The following is a 23,227-nucleotide window of genomic DNA, read 5'->3' as shown; positions in this document are numbered from 1 at the left end:
CAATTGCTGGGTTGCTGCTCAACATTGGTCAAGGTTGGCGCAGATCTATACAAAGTATGGAATCAGCGTCATCTCGCCACTCAGATTTTATACCTACCTGAAATACCGGTAAGACTAGCATCCAGCTGGTCTGCACCTCTCAGCCAACAAATCATCTTTACCCAAACTCAAGCTCTCATAGCGATCCAGCATATCCGAGAGCCCAAGCCCAGGGTATTCTTGTAGTCCAAGCTCGCCCTCCCCCCAATTCCATGGTATTTCAAATCGCGATTAAGCTTCTCCAAACCCTCAGCATAATCGTCAAACCGACTATGGCCCTTTCCCGAAGAATCCTCGTCGAACAAATCCTTCAATTCGTCCGGAACAGCCACAGCATCCCGAATTCGATGACCTTGCGCCTTCGCCCGAACAGACTGCCGGAAAATATGGAACAAATTCCGACCTAGCGCAGAGCGACTCGCGACAACAGAGAATGCACTCGCCAATGAGAGAAAATCCTCGTCGAGGACATCAAAGGTGCTTTGTTCCAGCATCGTGAATAGAGCCAAATTCATCGCATACATGGCGAATTTGTGGGCGCGATCAACGCCGAATTCACGGCGGTGCAGCCGAGTGAGGGCTGCAATACCGTGGGCTGCTGTCTGGGTCACCTCGCTGGCGTTGTATTTGGGCTCAGGGGTGTGTCGGGGTGTGCTTTCTGGGGTCTTGGGCTCGAAAGCTGAGACGGGGACTTCGTCATCTGAGATGCAGCTGAATAGGTTTATTACCAGGGTGTGATAGCGCATTCTATATTCCGTTAGCAGACGAAGGTCGGATACGAGGTAGGTGTTCGTATACTTCAGCAAAATTATATGCGGAGCTGGGCGAGCCTGAGTGTCAAACTCGACAGGGAGGAGATCATACCAACGCCGTATACGGTCATTTAATTCTTCTCGGCTTTGGGGCTGAAAAGAGCCGATTGCGGTGTTCGTCCGATGGTCTGCAAACATACTGCGCGAGATATCCCGAGCGATTGTGGACAAATTGCACACTTCATCGAAATACTGGCTAAACATCGACGGGCGCGGACTGCGATGGGTCGGATATGGTCGCCAGAGAGCTTGGTCTTCGGCATCATTGCGGCCGATACGGGCCATGTTGACATGGTCGATCAGACTGGGACGGAGGAAGCCTGTATGGACCATTCTGCGTGGTGATGAGTCTGATATGAAGAGGTGAAGTCTACAGTAGAACTCACGTGTCGACGTTGAATAATCCCCAAGCGGTTCTTTGGCACGAGATCTCCATGTCCTTGGACAACTCACTGAATGCGACTCTAGGACCCTTGCTGCCAACCAGTCCTAGCGACTCACCCATGCGAATGGCCTCGTGAAGCATGATGTATCCAAGGTCATCTTTACGAGACATGGAATATCTCCCAGCGTCAGCGATGGACAGTCAAAATCAGGTCTATACACACCTTTCATACATCAACAACGTTCCTTGCAACCCAGCCAAACTAGGCTGCTCAGGTTCTTCATTCCTCAATCTCTCAGCCTCAGCAAGGAAATCACTGCCATTGGAAGAAATTTCTCCAGGAACAACATAAGCCTCGGAGAACTCAGAGAAATACTATCCCAGCATGCGTATTAGCAGTACACCCAAACGAAACCACCTTCATCCTAGCTAAACACCAAACCCCAAACCCCAAACATCAGAAGACAAGAACCGAAAAGGAAAAGAACTCACACAAGCATTGCTGAGCAAAGCATTGACCAGAAACGGCGAACAAAACTCCGAACCCAAATCCCCACGAGCCATATGTCTCAAAAAGACCGCCTGGTCCAAGAACACAGTCAGCAGCCAATCCCAAGAAAAGTACAACGACACCAGATGCGACACCAAATCCGAGTCCTGGGTAACATTGGTCCACGGCCTCGCAGGAACAGAACAAGGCGCATCATCACAGAGGAAATGAATATCCATAACCTTCCGTCTAAAAGTCGGACTCGACCCCTCGACATTGATCAAATTGCGCATATCTTCCAACCTGGCAATAGTCTCCTTTTCAGTCTCTGATTTGGCAGACAGAGACGTTGAAGCCGAGGCAGATGTAGAGGCAGAGGCAGACCCAGACGCCGACGCAGAAGTCGACCCCAAAGCAGGCTGCGAAACACCAACACTCTTCGCCAGCCCCGCAAGCGTCTCCTCTATAAACGCCCTAATGCGATCCGACGGGGCATTCTCCCGAATAATATCCAACAGCTGCAACGCGTGGGATTCATTAGCTTCGCGGATCAACCTGAAAAGATCCTGCAAGAGGTCACGATGATAACTGAGTTCGTCAGCGGTACGTTTCGCAGCGACGCGGCGGCGTTGGTCGAGGCTTTCGTCGAAGATACAAGTCCGTTTGAAGGCTAGGCAATTTGTGCAGGGAGCTGTTCCTGAGCACTGTATGCATAAATCAGATTGATTTAGTATTTTGGCAAGGTTGGTTTTGACGCAGGTACGTATAGTATAGTATGAATATGATATGGGATATACGTGAAGCAGAATATTCAAGGAAAGGACGAACCTTTCGCTTTGATTGCTTGCACGCTAGACAGGCTGTCGACACCCTCTTCTTCCAGGTCGTGCTTGAGCCTTTTCCCTCGCCGGGAGCGGGACTTCCATGGTCGTTGTCATCATCGTGGTCGCGGTCGTGGTCGTGGTCATGGTCATCAGAAGTAGGCGAAGGACCAAGTACAAGCGGACGATGGGACTCAGTCATTGCACCCGGATGACAAGAAAACACCAGAAGGAAGCGAAAGCGAGGACAAAACGAGAGACCAAAGCCGACTCATGTGTGATCTCGATGAGAATATCTGAGAAATGAGGCACAAGTATGTACTGTGACTAGATGTACTTCAGGTACGCGGTAACGGTACGTATCGAGATAGTCCTGACGAGGAAGTAGATAAAACTTTATACAAGCAAAGGGCGAGAAAAGCAAAGAGTGAAGAATAAAGAGTGAGAACGGTAAAGATACACTGTACAATCAAGAAAGCATGTCGACACGGAACTAGGTCGAATATAAAGGGGATGGACAGGAAGTATAGGAATATAAGTGAACTGCCAGGATCGCCGAGTGGCTCTTCTGCGCTGGAGTGAGCAAATCGGGTGGCTCGTATTGCCCGAAGATGACGTCGTTTGAGATCATTACGGATTTTTACCCGCCTATCATGTTCTTTGTGTACGCATGGCTAGTCTATTTTGATTTGATATGATGATAGAAATACACAACTGGATTGTTCATCTGTTGGGTGTTTGGGCTAGGCGAAATTACGAGCTCTAACTGTATCCATGTACTTCCAAGTGCGTACGCGTCTCTGTGGTTGCCACTATTTGGCCACTATTGGGTCTCTACGGATAACTTCATATCGAAAATACTACAATGAAACGGATTAAATGAATACTGAGATGCATTGAGGATAGACCAGACTGTCAGTACTTGGGGAAATCAAAGAAAGGGGTGTCCAATACCCAAGACCCAAAACAATCAGATAAGAAAGAAAAAAAGACGCTGGATTATTGTAATGTAATACAAGTACTTCTTTTGCACCCTGAATCCATAGCCTCGATGCACCGGAGCAGGTGAATCAAACAGACATGGCAATGGCTGTCGAAACGGGGTTATCAAATCTAGTGCTCGAGGATTCTCAGGCTACCCTGGACGACACAGTTCTCGAGAACTGATCCTGGGGGAATGTCAATGGTGCTGCCCTCAGTGGCAACGATGATGACAGTGCCCTTGAGGGTGACATTGCGGCCGAGGTTGACGGGACCGGTGACAGTGAGGTGGTCCAGCTCGACGATGCGGGGAATGCTGGCGATACGCTTCTGGAAGTCAGAGACCTTCTTGAAGTCGGAGCCGAGCTTGATGACGGGGACACCACCGAAGCGGTTGGGGTCCATGACGAGCTGGCCGTGCTCGAGACGGTAGAGGTCAGACTTGACGACCATCAGGTCGGAGCAGGTCTTGACGGGCAGGAAACGACGACGGGGAACGTTGACACCGTGGGCGTTCTTGAAGTGACGGATGGCAGCACCGACAGCGGTCTCGAGCTGGTAGATGGCCTGGTCGGCCTCACCCTTCTTATCAGCGGGGATGGACTTCTCGTTGGCGATGATCTCCATCTCGAGCTCGTTCTCCTCAACAACACGCTTGATGGCCTTGACGTTCATCCAGATGTTGTTGGTGTTGAAGTACTTGAACTTCTTGATAGACTTGAACTCGTTGACGTGCTCCTTGGGGACCTGAGCGATCTCAAGAAGACGGACCATGCCATCGGAGTCAATGATGGTACCACCCTTGACATCGGCCTTGGTCTTATCAGTCAACTCCATGACGTACTCGGCCTGGGAGTCAACCATGTGCTGGAGGATGCGGAGATCAACCACAGCGCCGAGGTTATCGGCGTTGGAGAGGAAGATGTACTCGATGCCACGCTCGATCAGCTTGTCGAGGGTACCGGAGTTGTACAAGGACTCGAAAACGTCACCGTGACCGGGGGGTACCAGTCCTGGAGAGGAGCATCGAAGCTCTTGGGGGCGGGGAGGAGAGAGTCTTTGATAATACGGGGGTAGCGGGACTGGTTGAAGGTGATGATGTCGACGTTGTGGCCCTCGTACTTCTTGATGATGGACTGGGTATCCTGGTCGGTGTTGAAGGAGTTCATGAGAACGAAAGGAACGTTGACGTTGAAGGTGCGGTTCAGGTGCTCGATCTGGCGGACAGACAGGTCGAGGAAGGACATGCCCTCACGGACCTCGATGACAGACTTGGGACCGACGCAACCCATGGAGGTACCGAGACCACCGTTCAGCTTGACAACAGCCAGCTTGTTGAGGAACTCAACGGAGGCCTCAGCACCGAGGTCGTCGTAGCCGACAACCTGGGAAGGCTGGGGAGGGGCAATCTTATCCCAGTTGACGGCGTTACCCTTGGCCTTGTCGTTGAGGAAACGACGGAAGAGAGCAAAGAAGTTATCCATCTCCGCCTCGAAACGCTTCTTCTCCTTGGGGTCGGTCACGCTGTCGCCGAGGGCGTTGAGAGCATTGCGCATCTGCGACGCAGCAACGCTAGTGGAGGCATTCTCAAAGGCCTGATGGGAGGCAGCACGAGTCAGTGGATTGGATAAAGCCATAATGAGGGATATGAATGCGAAGATGCAACAGAAAGAAAGATGAAGGGAAATGCGACAGGGGGCGAACGACCATGAAGCATCGGAGCTCCAAAGTCACAACCCATGGGAAACCGCGACTCGGCACTTACCATGTGTGACTGAGACTTGCCGTGGTGCTTTCCACCGAATTCGGCACCGTCACCCACAGGGGCACGGAGGTGAGTAGGAATCGCCTTGGACGCCATTATGATTATAGGAGAAAGATACTGCTGAACGGGAGTCAGTCAGGGAGAACGTGGCTTTTTTAAAGTGAAAGGAGGAGGGGGTGAATTGCCACTGTCGATCTCGGAACAGCGAGATGTCAAGCTGCCGTCATTGGCAAACGCAAGGGGATGGTGCGACCAAACATAACTCACCAAAATATGAAGTGCAGGATGAAGAGAAGAAAAGAGGAAGAGAAGGTGAAGATGTACAATAATAAAGGAGAGAGGTGGGGGATCCCGTGATACGTCAAACGGTATTTAATCTCTCTGACCTTCATTCTCCTGTTTTCAGCACTACGAATTCAGACGCCACCATGACTGCCCCATTTCCATCTTTCGTAACAGATTCCAGCTCCAGCTACAGCTCCAGCTTCAGCTACAGCTGCCATTGCACAGCTCCTACAGCAGTTGCAACCTCAACTGTTGACCCAACTGTTACGGAGGACACCAGTCCAGACCCCTCTCCCCTTTTTCAACGACCCACCACGCAAGCTCCGGTTAATTCCCTTAGCACTGAGTTTCAGACTCGGCGAATGTTTCGGCTTCAATGGCATTCGGTTGACCGCCTGCCGATAGGCCACGTTTGGGGCTAATAATATCGTGGAATGTTGACCGTTGGAAGGGGGTAACTATTTACACACTTCCGAATGCAGCTCTGTACACAGAACTCCGTAGTCTAGGCATAGGCAGGACTAGAACAGTGCATAATATAATCCATCACAAGGACATAATAAAATCTCTCAATTCAAGGCCAATACATGAGTTCTACCGTTCTCTCCTGCAGTCTACTGCACTCTGCACTCTTAGACCCCTATTAAATAACTTATGTCCCCAATATCTCTCTGTCTAGAACACAAGTGGACCTAACCAAATTACACCCCCACCAAGTCCCAGCACTTCCAAGGTTCGACACTAAAAATACTTGATTTGTCTCTCATTTGCAATTGAATTTATTTTACTTTATAGCCCCAGCTTATGCTTGACTTGGACCCCCCGTATTCCAGCTAGCTTAGCTCAGCGCTGCCCATAGTTAACTTGACTAACATAACACTACCTATTAAATTACATAGTGACAATACACCTATACTCACCGGCGCATACAAAGAGACCTACCATACAATACTGTACTCCAAACCACGTCCCCCCCGCAGATCAAAGATCATCTCGGGCTGTGCAGGCAACAGAGTTTCGGAAAAGGGTTCACGCCGGGGTCCAAGTGTCTCGTACAGTACAAAAGTCATTGTACTGGAACCCCAACATCTCCGATGAACAAACAAGTTGAATTATAGCAGCGTAACTGAAATGACATACATGTCCAAGCCAAGCCAAGACCAAGTTAACAACTTAGCGCCCACCAATCTCGTAAGAAGGGTCAAAGTCCAAGCTAGTCCAATAGCCCGGACAAGAGGTTCCGCAGGGAAGTTAGTGAGTGGGATGTCTAAGACATGGCGTTCGAAGTCGAACTGGGTACAGCGGTGGTGGAGTGGAGCTACAGTATTAAGTTAAGTAGAGTTCCGTAAAATGAAGTGAGTTAACTTAGCCAAGTTATTTTTACCGGAAACTGGCGAGGAACCGCACTTCCGCCGTGTGCTTGGCGTTCTCAGCCTTAGGGTTCGCCCGACTACTGGATTTTGCTTTTTTTGGATAGCATCGTGGATGGCCCGGTTAGGGCGGGTGAGACATTTATTCGGAGAGCCTCAATACTTACTGTACAGTGCAGGAGTCAATTGTGAGGTCTCAATTTTGGGAAGGCGTTCTGATTGGGGTTCTTAAAATAGGGATTTGTTATCTCATGTACATACAGTACTGTACAGCAAAGCACAGTGCAGGACGACCTCAGCTATTCAAGCCACTTCGTAATGTTCTAAACCATTTCATTCGACTATTCAGGTTATAATCCAGCTCGACGCAGTAGCAGAGCGAAAGCGGGTCAGAGTGAGAACCCTATTTTGAAAGAAAACTAGAAACTAAGGATATCACCATAGCAGAAAACGTGAAAAAAAAAGAGAAAACAGAAAGCCAACGCGAACAATATGACAAAAAAGGAACTCATGTTTTCATATACTCTCCACCAACAGAGACAGTCTCATCTCATCTCATCTCATCTCTCACATCACCGCAGTTCAGCTGAGGCGAAGGGAGACGAGCGAGGAAGGCTTACGCCCCGCTGACACTCCTCTCGCCACCTCTCTTACTCAAGAAACTTCTGCGAGGCACCTTGCGAGAATCAGGACTCTCGGCTCCCTCAGACATATCACCAGCACCGGCGGTCGAGTGTGAAGTGGTGGGTCTGAGGTTGGAGTCGGATGGCGCAAAGCTAGAGCGGATCACGACCTCACCCTCGCCGGCAGCGATGGTCTTATCCTGACCAGCGACGGAACCCTGATCGTCAACGAAGAAGACACCTTCGCCGAGGACATCGTCCGAGCCGAAAGTGGCGTGGTTGACGACCTTGACGGAGTACTGCTTGTCAGCAGTGATGTTGGGGACGCGGAAAGAGTCGTCATAGGTGATGCTACCGCTGGAGTTCTTGTGCGCTTTCGTCTTGTGCAGTTCCTTTGTGCCGCGGGAGGTCGGGCGGCTGATGATAACGCGCAGATTGGCCGAGGTAGGGTATCCGGATGCCGAGACGACGGTAATGTTAGCCGTTCCTGTGTCGGCGCGGCCGTTGCCACCGAAGACGCTGAGGCGGTCACCGAACTGGGATGCAGTGCTGCGGTTGCGACTGTGTTCCTGTTTCGGGCTGCTTGGGGAGGAGCCGTTGGTGTTCTGGGTGGGAGATTCGGCGATGGAGGCGGCGGGGGTTAGGCGTTCGCCTTTGGCTTGCGGCTCTTCAATGCTGTCCATGATTGAAGCAGTGTCTTCGCCCTTGTCCTTGTGGAGACGGGACATGAGACCATGCTTCAGGAAGGAGGCGCCGCGGACAACGCCGCCGCCCACAAAGCCGACACCCTTGACAGGGGCGCCGACAATCTTGCCGGGGACCGCAAAGGTACCCGAGAAGGTGGATGAACCTTGACGGGAGCGCATAACATAGCTGGGCTTGAAGAGAAGCTTCATGCGGATAACGCCGGATTTACCATCCAGAGGCAGAGTAACTTCCTGTCCTTGGAAAGGCTCGAGCATCTCGAGGTCAATTAGAGAAGAGCCAAGCCAGTCAGCCTTGTCACCAAAGTCCCAATCGAATACCTCGACACGGAACTTAGCACCGATACGGGATTTGATGGGAATTTCAAAGAACTCGTTCCAGGCCGGGTGAAGAGTCTTCTTCTGCACCTTAGTCTTGAACACACTATCTTTGTCGTCGCCCAAGTAGAACTTGCAGTAAGGATCACTGAAGCCGTTGCGGTCGGCGGCGGGAAGTTCGGCGGCATCGAGGACATCAACGCGCAGGGTACCCATGTTGTTGATACTCTCGGTAGGGTCGAGCTTCATCTGGGTGGGGATGTAGCGGGCACTGACAGTGACCTTGCTCACCTCGCCAGTGTTGGAGCGGAGGACAAGCTCGGTAGGAGTGTACAACATCCGCATGAGGGTAGGCAGGGTGTCACCGGTGAGCTTGGCAACAGTGTTTTCCTCACTCGAATCCTTGGGGTCATCCTTGTTGACAAGACGCAAGGTGATCTTGGAGAACTCAAGCTCACGAACGAAAGCTTCGCCAACATCCGAGAACTTGGCGGTCGTAGTGTGAATCTTCGATGAGATATACGCGGGGAACATGTAGTCATCCATCAACACCTCCAGCTGGACATGAGCATGTGCCAGATTACCCTCATGGAACTTGAAGACGATAAATCCGGATTCTAGAAACGTTAGCAGTGAGCAAATCGGAGGAAAGCATATGAGACCTACCGTATTTCTCCAGATCCTCCGCATGGACAAAAGTCCGGGGGATAGACTTGATCGACCGCACGGATGCGGTCTCAGATAGGGGTCCAGTCGCAGGCCGGGATCCATTGGTTTCCAGGCTGTTGCGGCTAGCGCTGGGATCGCCATTGGTGCCGTTAGGAGCGGTGCCATTGGACACAACCTTGGAGGCCTTGGAGGCCTTGGAAATTTTGGAAGCCTTCGAGTCAACGCTAGCAGACTTGACGTGCATGCTCCGAACCTTGGAGTCGGTACTCTTCCGAGGATCGTCAGGGCCAGGAGTACCGAGTGCATCCGACTCTTCTTCCTCCTGCTCCTCTTCCTCGTCCTCGGGGTTGATGACAGGAACAGTAGGGAAGAAAGCAACAGTGTAGTGAAGTTCGCCCTTGGCATTGCCGCCGCTGATCTTGAGAGGGCTGCTGATGGGTTGTCTCTCATCGTCGATTTCATACTCACCGGACTCGCTCTCACGGACAAAGTCTGAAGCATTCAGATCACACCAACCAAGAGTTCGATCCTTATTGATGGTCTCCTCGTCCATAACCTCCACAGTCAGCTTCTCGCGAGCACTGCGGATAGGCACGTAAACGACCTCATCCCACTCAGGGTTGAGATTATTGCGGAAGGTAACAGTACGGCCGCGGGTCATACCAGAAAGCAGCACACGAGCGTAAGGGTCAGACTTGCCCATGGCTTCCAGGTTGCGTAGATTGGAAGCACGCTTGAAGTGGAAACGCATCACACCAATGGGATCGATGTAGCCGGCACCCCCAACGCCTCCCAGGGCAACGGGCTTCCAGTTCAGTATCAGCTTGGCACGACCATTCTTGGCTCCGTGAAGATGGAACCACTGCTGGCCACGCTCCATCATCTTGATCATATCGGTCATCTTAATCTGGTAGCGACCAACGATGGGGTCGGCCATGAGGTCACGGTCATCCTTGATGATAAGACCCAGCTTGGCATTCTTGCGATCTGTAACGAGGAACTCCTTGGAGGCGTTCTGGAAGATGGGGTTGTTGGTGCGCTTCAGCTTGTTCGTGATATGGATTTCCTTGCCGTTCAGAAGCAGAACACCGTAAGGGTTCAGCTTGCCAACCAGACTCTTGCTTCCATCCAGATCCTTAGCCTGTTCTATCGTGAATTGAGCAATACCGGTGTTGAGCTCAGGAGCGGGCTCCATCTCGCCGGTCTCGGATTTGCGGCCTTCAATGACGGGGAAGAATCGGATATCGGCTTGAATGGCACCACGGTGACGGCCACTGGCCTGCACTTCCAAGTAAATACCTTCGTGTGAAGGCTCCTGTTCGAGCTTGTCCAATGCGAAACTGGCAGTACCCATCTCCTTGTCCTTGCGGTACTCGTTCCAATCGTAAGCAGCGATAGAAAGGGCATCAGTGAAAGAGGTGATGATAACGTAAATGGTCTCGTTCCAACGTGGACTATCCGTATCGTGGATGATCTTGGTACGGCCGAGCTCAGCGCGGTTGTTCAGAGAAACCACAGCATACGGATCGGGAGTACCAGAGAATTTGTCGGGATTCTTGAGCTGGTGCGCACCATGTAGAGTGATGGCCACAACACCAATAGCCTGGTCGACGGGATTTCCAGCAAGCATCTTGGCAATCTCAATGGGGAACACGTTGGGGTCGTACATCATGGGCTGCAGATTGGCGTGGATCTGGTCCTTGATGAAGTGCTCCAAACCGGGAATGAAGTTAATATCGAATCCAAGGTGGTCACCACCGAGGGGCTTGCAGACGTAGTCGAGCTCGGGCTTATCCAAGAAGCAAACATCTATACGCTCGATGTGGGGGAATGGAATCTGGAGCTTAACCTTGACGCGCATCAAGCCAGAGCAAGCCATGTCTTCCACAATCACGTCGAGACCCTTGCTGACGACACCCTTACCGAGACGAACTTCCAGTACAACCTTGGGGTTGATCTTGTCCTTCATCTGACGCGCTGTCAAATCCATGGTATCGTTGGGGGTAAAACTGAACTTCCAGTCCATAATAACAGTGTCGGGTTCGGTCTTGGGGTAGGTCTTGACGTGCTCCAGACGAGGGGGCTTGGTTCCGAGGACAAAAGTCTTCAGACGCAAGCTATCGAGGAAGGCCGGGGTAGAGGTACTAAGGACCTGGTCGACCGAGTTGATAATGGTGTCGCAAAGCACCGGGGCGTAAATAGGCCAGAACTTGACCAAGAAGCTGTTGATCCACTCCAGGCTCTCAGTATCGGTCTCCAGGCGCTGCTTGGACATTTCACGGCTGATATCGTCCCGGAAATTGCGGCGCACTCTGCGAATGGACGTGCGGTAGTAGGTGCTGCATGCTGCCATGACCATCAACACCCACCCGATCCCACCTCCCAGAACAGCCACCATCCACGAGGAGATACAGGCAAACACGATGATCGCCGCATTGTGATACCAATCTCCGAAGAGCTTATCAGGGAGTCTGGCCTCCAAGAAATCCTGGTGATCCAGCAACGTGCCCTCCTCGTCAGCACTGGCCAGCTTCTCGGTGACGAACTTCGGAGCCCACCCAGTCCGATCGCGCGCCCATCGTAAATCGTCATCATTCGGCTTCTCCCCTTCCGCCGCCAACGTCGCATCCTCGGCCATAATGGCGGTCGCGGATTGCGGGGGAGGCAGATCATAATCCGCTTTCCCATCAACCTAACCCGAATTAGCATTCCAGACACGACCGGCGCGGAGCGATCCCTCACCTTATCTGTAATTACTGCAACGCCCGCAGGCTTCTTGGGGTGATGAAAATCCGGCGGCAAGCGCTAAAAACAAGTCAGCCAAGTGAATGCGCCAGAGCTCGAACCATTGCGCGCCACGCACCCCTTTTGCGGCATTGGCCTTGTCTTCTGGAGAAGCATCCGGGTCGAACTGATATGCAGGCACGCCGGCGTCACGCGCATCGGCAACGACCTTCTCCTCGATCTTATCGGGGTTCACATGGGACTGCGGGTCATCGTGCAATTCCTGTGCGGCCTCGATCGTGCCCTCGATCTTCATCTCCGTCTTCTCCGCGTCGGCGGACGCCATATTGGTTGTTGAATATGGCTCTCACACGGGGGGATCAGGGTGGTCGCCAGGTACGTTTGGGGCTGTGGTGGGTTAGCCGGGGGGAGAGCGATAGCTTGGGTGTGGCTGGAATTGGAGGGGGAGGGGGGAAGAATGTTGCCGACGTACCGAGAAGCTCAAGTTTCTGAGACTATGAGGCTATACAAGGGGTTATGTGGTGTATGGTGAGTGTATGCAAAGAACAGAAAACCAGAAGAGAAAGAGGTGGAGAGCCTAATTGGGAGCTCAGGTCGCCCAGCCGCTTGCGTCAAGGGGAGTTGTGGCTGGTGATTACGTGGAGAGCGACAGGAGAAACTGGGCAAGCCTACAGTACAGTATTGGACACTCAGCTCAATCTACCGAGTCCTACGACTCTGCAAATCACATAGTGGGAAAAAATCAGCCCACTGGACCTTCCCTTTGCAGGGGAAAACGAGGCAGATCGCAAGCTCCGAAGGTGATCGGAGATGACGTATCTCGATCTGCTCTCGTTTCTTTTCTCGTCGTTCTCTTCCCCCAATTCCTCTCCCAGTCTTTTCCCGCCTCTCTCCCATTGCCAGTCTCGTAATCTCCTGGTTTCTGACTTCTCCTAATGTCTCCTGATTCTCTGATCAGGGGCTTCAGCCACTAACAGCAACTATTAGATTCCACCCGAGCTGTGGGACAGCACCGCCACAGACACCATTGGATTTCCGATCCCAGTCGAGGTGGAGATCGCTATTTCCGAGGCTACAAGGGCTATCAAGGCTAAATCCCAGCCCTACAGCTCCAGGCAGCGACAATCTCGAATGCAACCTTTTCCTTCCCTGAGGCCCATGGTGCATATCTTCAAAGGACCAGAGTACACGTGGCACACATATAGTATACTGGAGGAAATGCAAATCAATAACTCAACCCTCACCTCCGATCTATGCCCGAATCGGTGGTGATCCACTATGCCATGTTCGTGAGAGTGTCAGGGCAAAAGAGAGCCACACCCCCTCGGTCCAAACTACTCAATTGGAGTGAAGCAATTCACAACCAGAGAGCAAATCACACAGCATACTGTATACAATATGTAATCCTAAACCAGCGGTGTTGACGAAAACCAACTTCCCTGATATTCTGCGGTGCGGTACAGTCTTGTACTGTACTCCGCGCATTGCATGCTGCATACAGTAATCCAATTCGATCCATCATATCCCCTCCCTCCGTCTCCTGTCCTCCGCTTCCCGCTTCCGGCTTTGTTTTTCGCACTGGAAGCTACAGTAAGTACCGTACAGCACAATAGACCTAGATCTTTCAACCCAGGATCTGGCTGCAGATAATCCTTTCCTGGGGGTGATCGTAAACTACCTATACAGTACCCTGTCCACCTGTCCGGTCCTCTTTTCTTCCTTTGTCGGTTTTTTTTATTTTTTTTTAACTTTGCGCCGTGCATGTGTAGCTCGACTATGCTGTACAGTGTACAGTGCACAGTACAGTAGATTCAGTCTGTGCCTCTAGTACTGTACAGTGTTCTGTGCGCACTGAGGGGATTGTACAGTAAAGTCTCTCTTCAATGTTGTTGCGATTGGGTGGATAACGGATTCGGTGAGATCTGATTCTTCGTGTATCCCCACTCGCCCACTGATACAGTGTGTGGCGCTTGTTTTTTTTTTTTTTTTTTCGCGATTTTTTCTTCGGGATTGGATCGGCGAACTGTCTGAGATCTACCCAAACTTTACTGAGGCTGGTAGGGAGACCCATTGTGAAAATTGGGTTGTGTGGTGCCGGACCGTGCAGTAACTTATATCTTGAGCGTCTTCCCTGATGCAATCCCATCTTGTACTTGTACATGTACACGGTCAAGGTGTGGTACACGGTTGATAGTGGGTATTGGGATTGTTCAACAGTGCGCCGAATGCGATTGCAGATGGGGCAATGGTTGTTGCTGGTCGGTGTGGACACTCCAATACCTTGCCTGTTGTCTGCTACTGGGATTACCTTACAGTAACGCTGAACGGAACTACGAATGCTCTTGGTTGCTTCACTTATAACTTACATTCCAGCCGTGGCATGGTCAAAATATAAAATGCTAAGTAGGTCATCGAATTTTAGCAACATGGAACATGGAATAAACTATGATGGCAAATGTTTCGTGTCAATCGTTTCCAAACTTCAAACTTCTGATTTACCGTCCCATGCGGATCACACCAGCAGCCATCAGCTTCTGGATGCCCATGCGCACCTGGGAGTTTTTCATGTGCTCCTGGAGTGCGGCGGGGTCGCTCTTGGCCTGCTGGAGAATGCTCTGCATGACGGGGTCCTGGAGGATGGACATGATCTAGGAAGGACGTTAGGATCGGGCGGAACATGGCAAGGGGGGGAGGATGTCAAGTGGGTACTTACCTCGGGGTCGTTCTGGATACGCGCCATGGTCTGCTCCTCGGTCTCGCCAGCGCGAGCACTGAATTGAGCGTCCAGGCACTTCTGCTGCTGCTGCTCAATCTCGCGGGCGTGGGAGCCATCGTCCTTCTCGGAGGCGGCGGTGAAAGTGTCCAAAGCACGGTTGTACTCCTTCATGGCAATGAGGGCAGCACCCTTGCGCATGTAGGCCTTGATGAACTTGGGGTCACGGCTGATAGCCTCGTCACAGTCCTGCACGGCACCGGGGAAAGCCATGAGCTTGATGAGGGCGGCGGCACGGTTGGAGTAGGCACGGGGGTCGGAGGGGGCACGCTTGGTCATCTCGGTGAAGGCATCGACGGCACCGGGCCAGTCACCCTCGGAGAACTTCTGCTGGCCGAGCTCGCGGGCCTTCTCGGCCTCGCCGGCGTCAACGTAGGCGTTCTTCTCGGAGCTGGACTTGGTCTTCTCGGCGTTGCGGAGCTTGGTCAGAGCATCGGGTGTGCGGTGCTCCATGAGGGACTTGTTGTAGAACTCAATGGCCTGGGCGAGGTCATTAAGCTTCTCGTAGGCTGTACCAATACGTGTGTAGGCCTTGGCCATCAGCTTGAAGTCAGCGCGGAGGTCACGGCCCTCCTCAACAGCCTTCTGGCAGGTCTCAATTGTGCCCTGGTAGTCACCCTTCTCGAACTTGGCAGCACCAATGTTGTTCAAGTAGGTGATGTCCTTGTTCAGCTCCCAGGCCTTGGTGTAGTGCTCAATGGCCTCATCGAACTGCTTCTTCTTGTAGAAGTCGTTACCGAGCTTCTTCTCGGCATCACCGTCCTCCTGGGCCTTCTTCTTGGCGATGGCCTCCTCATCCTGAGGCTCAGGCTCGGGTGTGGGCGCCTTCTTGGGCTGGGAGGGGGCGGGCTTAGCATCGGGCATGGGAGAGTCGGCTCCCTCGGGGCCACCAGCGAAGTTCATGTCAATACCGAGCAGCACGCTCATAACCTGGAGGAAGCGAGGGTCACGGATCTCCTCGCCAACACTGTTGGGGTTCTTCTGGATCTTTTGGAGCTTGGCCATGAACTCAGCGTCGCCAAGCAGGGCAGCGGTCTTGGGGTCTTTGGCGAGCTTCTGGAAGAGCTGAGGGTCGTTGAACATGCCACCGAGACCACCGGTTGGGTCGCCAGTAACACCGTCGGCAGTAGCCTCGGCGTTGATAGCACGCTGAACGGCATCGAGGCCGGACTTGGCCTGTGCATTACCAGGCTCGATCTTCACAGCCTCGCTGTAGGCATCGAATGCAGCCACTACCGTCGGTTAGCAATGTCACTTCAAGCACTGTTTAAATTCACATACAGAGATCTCCAAGACCACGGTAGGCAGCTCCCTTACGGGCGTGACCCTTGGACCAGTCGGGCTTGATTTCAATGGCCTTGTCGGCATCCTCCAAAGCCTTCTGGTATTCGTTCTGAGCGGTGTAGACAGCGGAACGGTTGGAGAAGAGGATGTGGTTCTGGGGCTCGATAGCGAGGGCCTCAGTGAATTTCTCACTGCGATCTATCAGTCCAGCTCACGGGAGTCACTGTCAAAAGGTGGGGTATGGGTGCGTACATAGCAGTAGGATAGTCCTTAGCAGAGAAGGCCTTGTTGCCCTCTGCCTTCAAAGCGTCAGCCATGATGAGAGTGTGATATATGGATATGGAAGTTGAAATGGTCAATGGGAACAAGACCAGAACTGAACGTTGGTGAGCTTTGTCGCCCGCAGCTTCTCGAAATTTCCAATGCTACAGCCTGATGGTTCAGGCCACCACGCTGACATCGAAGCTATCGGGGCTAAACCCGTTCGGGCCAAAGTCATTCCCCGCTGCGAAAAAGTCCAAAAAAAACATCGCTTGTGATTCATTCGTGACTCAACTTCGACCATGCTGCTCTAATCAACCCCTGCGTCTTTGAATATGAGATCTCAGCCTTCTCATATGAATTTCGACTTTCCCTGATCTCTCCGCACCTTCAACAATGGCCTCCGCGGGGTCCCAAGTGGCCGAGCTTGCCTCCAAGCTTTACGATGCATGCGTGAACGAATTCGACCCGGACCACCTCTTCTACCAGAATGATTTCCTCAATCTCAAAGTCATTCCCAAGAATGACGTCGCATTACTGTTGCAATGCGCCCAGAGCTTGGTCGATCAAAATCTTTTCCGACTTCTCCAAAAAGATGGAAAATTGACTTGGCGACTGATTGACCGCGAGGACGCTGAGAAGTAGGCATTACATGGTTTGAACCCTGTTCATGGACCCAGACTAACCCAGATTCCTCTGCAGACTCCGCAACCTCACACCTGACGAGGCGATGGTTTACAATGTCATTCACTCGACAGGCAGGACAGGCATTTGGGTGCGACACATCGGAAGCCGCACGAATTTGCACAAGTCAATCCTGGACCGCTGCCTCAAATCGCTCGAGAGCAAGAACTACATCAAATCTCTGCACAATGTCAAATATCCCAGCCGGAAGATGTACATGCTGGCCGGCCTTGCTCCAAGCGAGGAGGTCACGGGCGGAGCATGGTTCACAGACGGTGTACTCGATGCCAACTTCATCAACACAGTCGCCGGCTTTATTGAATTCACAGTCAGCAAACTGAGCTGGTACGAAGTGCCGGCCTCAGACAGCGGCCGCAACAAGCGCCTCAAAACCGCCTCTGGAAAGGCTGACGTCAAGTCCGACGAAAAGATGTTCCTCCCTTACCCGCACGGCTACAAGGGATACCCCAACGTGCAGACGATCACCAGCGCCGTCAACAGCAGCGGCATCACGCCTGTTCGGCTGGGAGACGAGAGCGTCGTCCAATTGATGGAGATGCTTTGCTACGACAACAAGCTCGTATCCCTTGGAGCGGGCGAATACTACCGATCCCTCCAAAGTCCCAGCGCCATCCAGGCCAACCAAAAGCGCAAGACACCCATCGAAGGCGACGACCTCGCCGTCGTCAACAAGCACCTGGTGAAGAACGGCATGACCGAAGCACCCTGCGGCCAGTGCCCCGTCTTCCGCCTCTGCTCGCCCGGCGGCGCAGTCAGCCCAGAGACCTGCGAGTACTTCGACCCCTGGCTGAGCAACGGGCTCGGTTTCTAAGTGGACCTTGTTCCACGAAAATCTTTGATTTGGCGCACTGAATGTTCCTGTGTGCCTACACGTTTGCATGTAAGAAAAAACAAAAACGGGGATATGTGTGCATATAGCGATGGCGTTTTCGACTTGGTTTGGTTGGGCACTTGCTTTCCCTGGAATGGGGGCTTGTTGCTCATTGCTTGGACATATGGGAGGGATCTTGCGAAGGATACCTCCGCAGTCCCATCACTTGGGGATGGGATGGGTCTTACAGGATTATAGCCAGATTTGTCCACATTAGACGAATACGAATTTGGTTCTGTTTAACATGTATCATGAGATAAATGGTAAAAATTAAAGTAGCACAGAGGTAGCACGTATGAATCTAGAGACAGCTCACCTCCGGGCCTAGCTAACACCATGAAAATTCCCCCAAACGCCGTGGGTATATCAACCGTCACGCAAATCATAGAACAAAAACAAAAGAGTAGAGTACAGTAAGTTACTTGCCCAGAGTGCTTCTGCACTCATCACAGTACCAGGTCCCAACAGGCTCACGGGTAAGCCCAACACACTTCCAATGGAACCACTCGTAAGGACAATCATCATTGTCACAAGCAACCATATCCCCATGGCTGACCGTACGACAGGTACAGTAGACCTTAGAATCCTCATTTCCCTCGTCCTCGTCATCATCATCCATATCCTCGTCTCCTGCGGCCTCATTATCAGAGTCCGAAGTATCCGCACTGCTAAGCATAGAGTCGTCATCCTCATCGCCCTCGCCATTGGGAGACTTCTTCGACGCTTTGATACGACCACTCGCGCTGGAAGATCGCTTGAGCGGCTTGCCGTGGTGAGACTTGAGCTTCTTGACTTGGTGGTGAGGCGCGACCTTCTTCGTCAGTGCTTTCTTGACGCCGAGGCTGGAGCGTGGGCCAGCACTGCCTGCGCGGCTGCCCGCCGGGGTGCCGGGCTTGGGTGTGCCAGGGCCGAGAGATGATTGGCGGAGATTCGATGATGCTGCGGGGAGAGTGTTGAGGACTGGGTTCAGTCGGCGACGTTTGCTATCTACTGCTCCGGCAGAGGATTCGCGCTGCCGTTGCTGGAGGTGGACGACTGCAGCGGCCGGTGTAGCTGGTGCAGAGCTGCGCACTGCGGTATGGCCTGGTAAAGTGATGGAACCGGGAGTGCGCGGTGCCGTGGATTGGCTCAGGCGCTGGGCAGCTGCTAGAATAGGATTCGCATTTCCAGAGGTCGGGTTGAGAGGTGCGGAGTAGGCGGGGGTTTCGGAGGGGGTAGAATCAGGGAAGAAGACCTTAGGAGGGTTGCGGTATTTGTTTTTGGAGTCGAAAAGAGATGGGAGAGGAGGATCATTGGTGAGGAGGCCCTCGTTGACCAGGTCGCGAATGCGCACGTCCAGCCGCTTGATCTGGCGATCGAGCAGAACGCATGCTTTCTCGCTAAGCTGGATCTTCTCGGTCTGAAGTTCGAAAGATTGATCCATGTTCTCTAGAATAGTCTTTCCGTATTGCTCTTCCTTCGGGTTTGGTGCCAGACTGCCGTTCATCTTGATGAATTTCTGGATGCTGCCGTCGCGCGAGTTGATAGTGGCGCGACATTCCTGTATGACCTTGTCCTTGGCCTGGATTTCTTCCATTAAATGGTTGATCTCAGCCGGAAGATTCGCCACATCGTGCACGAATTGCTCCAGGACGGTTGCGCAGTCCTCCGCTCCGTGAGCCATTTTCGATGCGGTCGCAAGGCGGGTTGTAGTTGGCCGGCGCCTGGGTGCTGGGAACGTCGGAAGGTGATCAGCTAGGTTGAAGATTACCCCCAGGATCCAATGCGAGTCTATTTCCGCCGGACCTCCGATGAATAAACAACTGCTTGGTGTTCGCGTTGATGACTTCCATCGCAGGGGGTCAAATTGGCACCTGGACAGTTGGTCTCCGCTGACTCATTTCTGAGTCAGCTGCTAGCATCGCGGAATCCTGTGATTTAACTTAGGGCTGGACTTCAAGTTTATACCAAGGCAACGGAGAATAAATGCAAAGAACGTCTGATTATTTCCGACGATGATTATTCCGTCATAAGGTCTTGATAGAAATTCATGTCTGCTTGGGAAATTCTTGGGGAGCTCCCGATCTCGCTACAGTGTCTGCACAGTATCCAAACGGTTCTGATAGATCGAAGTTCCTAGATTTCTAGGCCAGCTAGTCTTCATGATACTAGTTTGCAGGTACTTAAGTATTGTCGATTCCTCAGGTTTGAGATCTTTAGTTACATGGGCAGTGGGTCAATTGCAGCAAGCCCTAATATAACAGGTAACTTCGCTATAAGTTAACTACAGAAAATGTGTACAATGTCTTCGCTAACGTGTGGATATTCTTTCGAAATTTGTGTTTTCCCCCATGATATCAAGATATGCATCTATTTCATAAACTTTCCATACTTTGTGACGTTTCCAAGATTTATCACATACGAGGTGTCCAATATATATAGTCTACAATGTATGTTTAACGATAACTGCAAACCATTTCTCAAAGCATATATCTAGAATCTTTGAACTAATATCATCTGATCAACCAGCAAAACAGTAAAAAGCGCGAGTATAAGCGATGAAGCTATCCGAGGGACCCGGAAAAGCCGAGATCGCCAACTGGGGAATTCCGTCCCCGCACTGACACATAAAGAACTGCCGACACCCGACGTTTGGTCTTTAAGCATGTCTCTCAACAATCCCCTGACGGTTCTCTACAAAGAGATCAATGGCAGTCAAATCACCACAGATGTATATCTCCCCACCTCTTCCTCGACACAGAAACATCCAGTGTGTAAGTGCCACTCCAATAGCGCTATCAAGCATTCTACTAAACCGAAAACAAAGTGATCGACATCCATGGCGGTGCTTTCATGCTGGGCCATTCGCGGATGGTTTCCCTACCCCAAGTGCAAGACTGCCTCGACCGGGGCTGGATCGTGCTAGTTCCCAACCACCGGCTATGTCCCGGAGTGAATATCCTCGAGGGACCAATGCAGGATATACGCGATTTGTTAACTTGGATCCAAGAAGGACAGCTGGACAAATTCCTTTCCAGCCATGGTGCATACAGAGCTGACCTGGACAACATCGCTGCATTCGGCACATCATCTGGCGGAACACTAGCTTTGGGACTGGTATGTGCTTCTATCCACGGATTCCACCACAAGAAACACCAGTACTAACACTCGACACAGGGATTTGACGTGGCTAAACCAGTCAAAGCAATTCTCTCTCTCTACGGCGCAGTGAACTTCACCGACCCATTCTGGAAAACGCCTCTTCCTCACGTCGCGGCAAAACTACCCCCCAACCTAGAACCAGAATTCCTGTCTCAAATCTATCAAGAGATTCCAATTCCAACCGACAGCTCTGTCTCTCTGGAAGGCCAATCAGAAGCTGGAGGTAGAAAAGGCCCCAATTTCTCCCGACCACGCGACGCTTTCGCTTTCACCCAGATTGCCAATGGAACCGTCATGGACGCCATCTACCCAGACTGCAAAACCACAGATCCAGGAATGGATCGCATTGATCCAGTGAAGAACATCCATGCTGACTTCCCACCAACATGGATTGTGCATGGTCTTGCGGATACAATGGTTCCTATTGAACTTAGTCGCGAGTTGTATCGACAGTTGAGGGAGGCCGGTGTGCAGTGTGGAATGACCGAGGTTCCAGGGGAAGAACATACTTTTGCTATGCTCATGAAGGTTGGATCGAAGACTTGGTGGTTGCAAAGGGAGGGTTTCGATTTCTTAGAGAGAATCATTGGGAAAGGGCCTCAATCTGCTTGATTGAGGGTTCAAGTTATTATGCCGCACAAGTCTACATCTGCCATCAGATAGATATCAACACGACCTTGAGCAGACCATATACTCAAGCTTCGACCAATAAGCTCTACCCGTGCCCTAGGTGGCCAGATTTATATTTTTTATATACAACAGAGCAGGTTGATACATGAGCTTCTAAGAATATACTACTTACAGTTACTCCCACCCATTCCCTCCCCCTAGATAAAACTCCACATCTTCATCCCCATCATCCACAATATCCGACAAAGGCTCGCCCTCCAACCAATCCACCGCAATCTGCGCCACCTCCATAGCCCGCCCACGCACCCTAACCGGAAGGACCTCCCCCCGATGATTCACCGCTAAGGCCAACACCCAACCCTCCACACAGGCCTTCCGATCCGCAACAAGAACCAGCGCCTTCTGTATCCGATCACTCTCCACCAGCTCCTCAGCCCGCTCCTCTCCCTTCCAATGCCGCCAGTCGTCATCCGATACCCCCTCAAACAGCTCAGGACAATGCATCAGCGCCGCAAGTAGATACCCCGGCACAGAACCCGGACAGCCTGTCGCAACGCCTTCAATCAGATCCCGGTCCCACCGGGCATCTATCATCAGATCCTCCGGATCCTCGAAAACATGTTCCTCGGGGATACAGAAAACGTGGTGATCCTCGTGACCCTGCTGTAGCACTTCCTTCCGGAGTCGGGCGTAGGCCGTGTCTGCGGCGTCTTGGCTTGTTTGATCTGTATGATCGCCGAACCAGGTTCGGATCCAGAGGGTTGTGGACATGAGGCTGCTTATTGCGCGGTCTTCCTCTGAGAGGAGGTCTTGTGGTATCCCCTCTGGGATATGATCGATGAGTGGGTCATTGAACATGGCGAGGGCCCAGTCCTGGGAGGTTGGTCAGTCGGGGGTGATCATTGAATGGATAGGTTGGTGAGGTTGATGGATACGTTTCGTCCATATTTTCCTAACGCGATCCATTTCTCAACAAGGATTCTTTTTTGCTCGTTTTTGGAGAGTGGGGATGTTGTGTCCCAGTTTGCCTTGATGAATAGAGAGATTAGGTTGGAATTGCTCTCGTAGATGTGTGGTGAGGAACGGGAGGGGTGGTTTACTACGACGAAATGGTCGAATGGGAGGTTCCCGAAATCGGGGAGGTCGAGGCCTTCTCTCATTGTCGTTGGTCTTGGTGGTAGCGGTGGGAGTGAATGATGTTGCGGTGACTGGGGGAAGAGGGGCATGGTTGGGTTATATACCCCAGGTGTAGTTCAAGATTATATACCTCGCCAGTGTTGAGAATTAACTTATGGCCGCTAAGCGATCAGGTTGCTTGCGAGCCGTCCAGTGCGGCAGACTGACTCACCTAATGCTACCTAGACTACATGAATACCTTAGATTAGAACCATCATTGACTCGTGCAATCACGAAGACTCTTCAACTTTGCCAGCAAATAAACTTCAATTGTCATTTCAAGTCCGCCCCCCCAACAAGCCGCAAGTTCATTCTCTACCGTCGTTCTGCTCGTCAAGCAGACAGGACCGACAAAAGGCCAACAGTGAGGCTGAAGCCC

General features: G+C 51.9%; 8 protein-coding genes across 8 annotated transcripts; 2 read left to right on the top strand and 6 right to left on the bottom strand.

Moving 5' to 3' along the window:
* Positions 1-167: 167 nt before the first annotated feature.
* On the bottom strand, positions 168-2,749 carry N7511_007351 (uncharacterized protein; the record flags this gene model as incomplete). The annotated part of the gene is made up of 5 exons (XM_057129728.1): positions 168-1,185; positions 1,238-1,414; positions 1,460-1,611; positions 1,729-2,430; positions 2,555-2,749. 5 exons carry the CDS (start codon positions 2,747-2,749, stop codon positions 168-170), a joined length of 2,244 nt encoding a protein of 747 aa, XP_056982796.1.
* A 911-nt stretch (positions 2,750-3,660) lies between these two features.
* On the bottom strand, positions 3,661-5,389 carry ugp1 (UTP glucose-1-phosphate uridylyltransferase; the record flags this gene model as incomplete). The annotated part of the gene is made up of 3 exons (XM_057129727.1): positions 3,661-4,541; positions 4,598-5,123; positions 5,294-5,389. The coding sequence occupies 3 exons, from the start codon at positions 5,387-5,389 to the stop codon at positions 3,661-3,663; spliced, it is 1,503 nt and encodes a 500-aa protein (XP_056982795.1).
* Positions 5,390-7,564: 2,175 nt separating this feature from the next.
* Positions 7,565-12,332, bottom strand: N7511_007349 (uncharacterized protein; the record flags this gene model as incomplete). Its single annotated transcript, XM_057129726.1, has 4 exons — positions 7,565-9,210; positions 9,260-11,954; positions 12,005-12,067; positions 12,126-12,332. The coding sequence occupies 4 exons, from the start codon at positions 12,330-12,332 to the stop codon at positions 7,565-7,567; spliced, it is 4,611 nt and encodes a 1,536-aa protein (XP_056982794.1).
* A 2,170-nt stretch (positions 12,333-14,502) lies between these two features.
* sti1 (Hsp90 cochaperone STI1) lies at positions 14,503-16,381 on the bottom strand (the record flags this gene model as incomplete). Its single annotated transcript, XM_057129725.1, has 4 exons — positions 14,503-14,655; positions 14,721-16,012; positions 16,062-16,255; positions 16,317-16,381. 4 exons carry the CDS (start codon positions 16,379-16,381, stop codon positions 14,503-14,505), a joined length of 1,704 nt encoding a protein of 567 aa, XP_056982793.1.
* Positions 16,382-16,721: 340 nt separating this feature from the next.
* Positions 16,722-17,841, top strand: N7511_007347 (RPC34 RNA polymerase subunit family protein; the record flags this gene model as incomplete). Its single annotated transcript, XM_057129724.1, has 2 exons — positions 16,722-16,966; positions 17,028-17,841. The coding sequence occupies 2 exons, from the start codon at positions 16,722-16,724 to the stop codon at positions 17,839-17,841; spliced, it is 1,059 nt and encodes a 352-aa protein (XP_056982792.1).
* A 478-nt stretch (positions 17,842-18,319) lies between these two features.
* Positions 18,320-19,564, bottom strand: N7511_007346 (putative PHD finger domain protein; the record flags this gene model as incomplete). Its single annotated transcript, XM_057129723.1, has 1 exon — positions 18,320-19,564. The coding sequence occupies one exon, from the start codon at positions 19,562-19,564 to the stop codon at positions 18,320-18,322; it is 1,245 nt and encodes a 414-aa protein (XP_056982791.1).
* Positions 19,565-20,545: 981 nt separating this feature from the next.
* N7511_007345 (uncharacterized protein) lies at positions 20,546-21,654 on the top strand (the record flags this gene model as incomplete). The annotated part of the gene is made up of 3 exons (XM_057129722.1): positions 20,546-20,654; positions 20,708-20,997; positions 21,058-21,654. 3 exons carry the CDS (start codon positions 20,546-20,548, stop codon positions 21,652-21,654), a joined length of 996 nt encoding a protein of 331 aa, XP_056982790.1.
* A 192-nt stretch (positions 21,655-21,846) lies between these two features.
* N7511_007344 (uncharacterized protein) lies at positions 21,847-22,832 on the bottom strand (the record flags this gene model as incomplete). Its single annotated transcript, XM_057129721.1, has 2 exons — positions 21,847-22,545; positions 22,608-22,832. The coding sequence occupies 2 exons, from the start codon at positions 22,830-22,832 to the stop codon at positions 21,847-21,849; spliced, it is 924 nt and encodes a 307-aa protein (XP_056982789.1).
* Between the last annotated feature and the right edge of the window lie 395 nt (positions 22,833-23,227).

The sequence above is a fragment of the Penicillium nucicola genome (genome assembly GCF_028828085.1).
Source record: "Penicillium nucicola strain IBT 29836 chromosome Unknown utg000007l, whole genome shotgun sequence".
NCBI classification, from domain to species: domain Eukaryota; kingdom Fungi; phylum Ascomycota; class Eurotiomycetes; order Eurotiales; family Aspergillaceae; genus Penicillium; species Penicillium nucicola.
Note: the sequence above shows the minus strand (reverse complement) of the source record. Positions and strands in the feature narration are given on the sequence as shown.